This window comes from Geospiza fortis, unplaced genomic scaffold, assembly GCF_000277835.1.
Source record: "Geospiza fortis unplaced genomic scaffold, GeoFor_1.0 scaffold130, whole genome shotgun sequence".
Taxonomy (NCBI): domain Eukaryota; kingdom Metazoa; phylum Chordata; class Aves; order Passeriformes; family Thraupidae; genus Geospiza; species Geospiza fortis.
In genome coordinates, this window is record NW_005054300.1 from 11,363,851 (window position 1) to 11,366,748 (window position 2,898).

Below are 2,898 nucleotides of genomic sequence, written 5' to 3' on the forward strand. Positions count from 1 at the left end.
AGCTCCGCCAGCCCCCCTGGCCGGGGGTGCTCCCTCTTCATCCGGATGGATGTCACATCCACTCAGGGCTGATCCCGCCAAACGGGAGGTGCCGGGCGAGGGAAGCCGGGCAGGGGGGGCCGGGGGGTGAAGAGCATATTCAGCCTCAACTCCAAGGTGGGGACACGTCCCCTGCCTGGACAACACAGCTGAAAGAGGTCACCTGTTTGCACCACAGCCTCAGGGCCTCCAGACATCCCGTTTCGGTCACCACTTCATCCCCTCACACTGCTCTATGTCCCTCCGGAGGGCAGACTCATCTCCCAGGGGCCCCAGACCCCTTAGGTAGCCCGGCAGCCACAGCCTGGTTTCCCCCATTCCCTGCCATGGGTTCCATGTCCAGCTCACAAATACAGCCCATCGTGTGAATTTAACCCCCAGCCCTAAGGCGCCTCTTGCCTCTCTCCCATCGCTGTGCCGTTCTTCTCCCAATCTCTCCCCATCCTCCCCCAGTTCCTAAGCCTTGTCCCCGCACTCCCGCGGCGTGGGTGTGTTCTTCCCCCGCAGCGTAAGCAGTGCCTGCTGCCTGCTGCTTTCGCTCCACATCGCCCCATTCCGCCAGGCAAGCGCTTGCATGGGGAGCAGCCGGCCCCTGTTGCACGGGTTACGGCTCAAAGCAATGGCCAGGAAGCATCCCTGGACATTCTTTTGGCCCTTAAGAAGGGACAACCAGGAGGAACAAGTTTCTTGTGAGATGTTTTCTTGAACCAATTTAATCCCCCAATGATGTGCAGCCCCTGGCTATCACAGTGCAGCTCCTGAGTTTTTCTCTTTGAATGTGTGCCCAGGGTTGCCCAGGCAGACACCCTGTGAGATTTTCTTTGCAGAACTTCTCCTGCCTTTAGGCAGCAGGACCAGCAATGCTTTCTCCAGCTCACCAGTGTTTTACAGCTCAACCCATTCATCACAGTGATTTAAGGAGCATCCTTTTGATTCACAATTGAAATCAGCAAGCATGAAGTTGTAGCTCATTCATTCCATCATTGGTTTTTCATCTCAGTTACATTTGTGCATTTTACCTTTCATTATTAAAAAGAGCTCATTCCACTGCAAGGTGTAGCCATGCAGCTTTGGTGGGTCAAAGGCAGGCATGGCCTTTACTCTAGATTTGATAATTCTGTTTTGATAACCAGGAGGACATTCTGCTTATCCCTTTTATTTTAGTAATAACTCACATGTTTTGAGATAGGCTGGTTTTTGTAGATTTGTTATGTTACAGAGAAAACAAACTATTCCTAGAGATAAGTTTTTTCCTTGGCATATGTCTTAGTCTGCATTGAGATAAAAAGTAGTATTTCATTTGCAATATATAAACCCCGCATCTTTATTATTTAGCAGTTAACCTCAGCAACCTTGAATGTGAACACAACCGTAAGAGGAGAAAAATATTGTAAAAATAGTACATAATAAATTAATCAGGAGAATAAAATTTTCAGTGAGCGAATTAGAGATTGCTGTTGCTCAGCAGGACAGATTTTTTCATCCGTGTGATAGTGTAGATAAATGGGTGCCTACCCCACAGGTGTGGTTTGGGTTATTTCATTAATAGTTTTGTCTTTGCATCTCTGGAGCCTAAACACTTGAAAATTCAGCCCCACATCCTTTAGGAATTTAATCCTGTCTGGTTTGATCTCAGAAACAGGGAGAAGAAAATCATGCTTTCTTGTTTGCAGCTGGCATATGGTTTCTCACTTTCAAATGATGAAAGTGAGGGACTCAGTATCTTGGCATCTGTCAGAAGGCACAAGCAGCCAAGGCAGAATCTTCTCTGCACATTAGGAATTCGAAGAAACTCAAGGAAGAATAAGTACAAGTTTTAGCTCCACCTGGAGAAAGAAAAATGTCAGCAGTCCTGCCAGGGGGGTTGATGGGGGCTCCGGGTCCTGCCTTTCCCTGCAGCCACCCTCATGTCTGGGTATATAGTCTCTGGACAGAGACAGGCAGGCGACTGAGCTGTGTGCAGGGCAGGCTTGCTGTGTTCCCCCAGGCTGGGATTGTCTGTTACCACTGCTTTTTGAATCTACTGGTGTTGGCAGCTCTGTCTGCGCCATCAGTAGTGGCTGTGACATGTGTTGGTGTGACACAGTTTAAACCCAGGCTGACCTCCAAAGACAGAGGCTCCTTGCCCTTGCTGCTCATATTATACTCTTTGAGCAAGTATAATTGGAGGATGTCTCAGCAATGCAGAAGATACTTTTTTCCCCCTTACTTTAGTAGGCTGTAGGCTGTGAGTAGTAAATATATTCAGCCTAAAGCAGAATGAATGAAATCCATTTTATAGTGCATTCTCTTGCAGTGTCTGGGGTGCAGGACTGTGGGGAAAGTGCCTGAGCATCCTGGCACCCTGGGGAGAAAGCAAACACTCTGGGTGCCTGGTGGCCAAGCAAAGGGCTGCCAGCATCCCTGCAGAGGTGCTGGTGTGATACCCTTGATGAACCTTGCCTGCTTCTTGCAGGAGGAGGGGATTTACTGGGGGCTGTCTCACCTGGAGCATATCTTTCTTCTGCCATGAGGACAGGGCACCTTTGGCCTGTCCTCCCCATGGCCCCAGACTCTTTTCCATTCCTTCCCTTCCCTAACCAGCTTCTTGCCCTTTTTTCAGAGCTGCCTGAGGATGCATCACCTCTTGTCTCAGACATCTCAGGGGTGCTGGGGACCTGCCTTGCTGTGCCTGTGCCACCCTGCTGGGCTCCGGACTTGACACCTCTGTGCCCTCTTCTGGCAGGATGGCCCAAGCAGGGGCACCTGTCCGCTTCCACCCCGAGGAGAGCTGCACTGCCTCTCCCCCGCCCTTTGCCCACAGGGTGAGCCGGAGGCCCTGGCTGGTGGGGGGAAGCCCCGAGGCTGGGCGGTGCAGCC

The 2,898-nt window shown here is 50.9% G+C and overlaps 1 protein-coding gene across 1 annotated transcript in view; it reads left to right on the forward strand.

The window, feature by feature from the left end:
• Positions 1-2,898, forward strand: part of PSD (pleckstrin and Sec7 domain containing) — a 43,771-nt gene that overhangs the window by 6,891 nt on the left and 33,982 nt on the right. The window contains exon 2 of the mRNA XM_031061750.1: positions 2,642-2,890. Coding sequence (XP_030917610.1) covers positions 2,766-2,890 — 125 coding nt within the window. The 5' untranslated portion in view covers positions 2,642-2,765. The remainder of the gene's footprint in view (positions 1-2,641; positions 2,891-2,898) is intronic.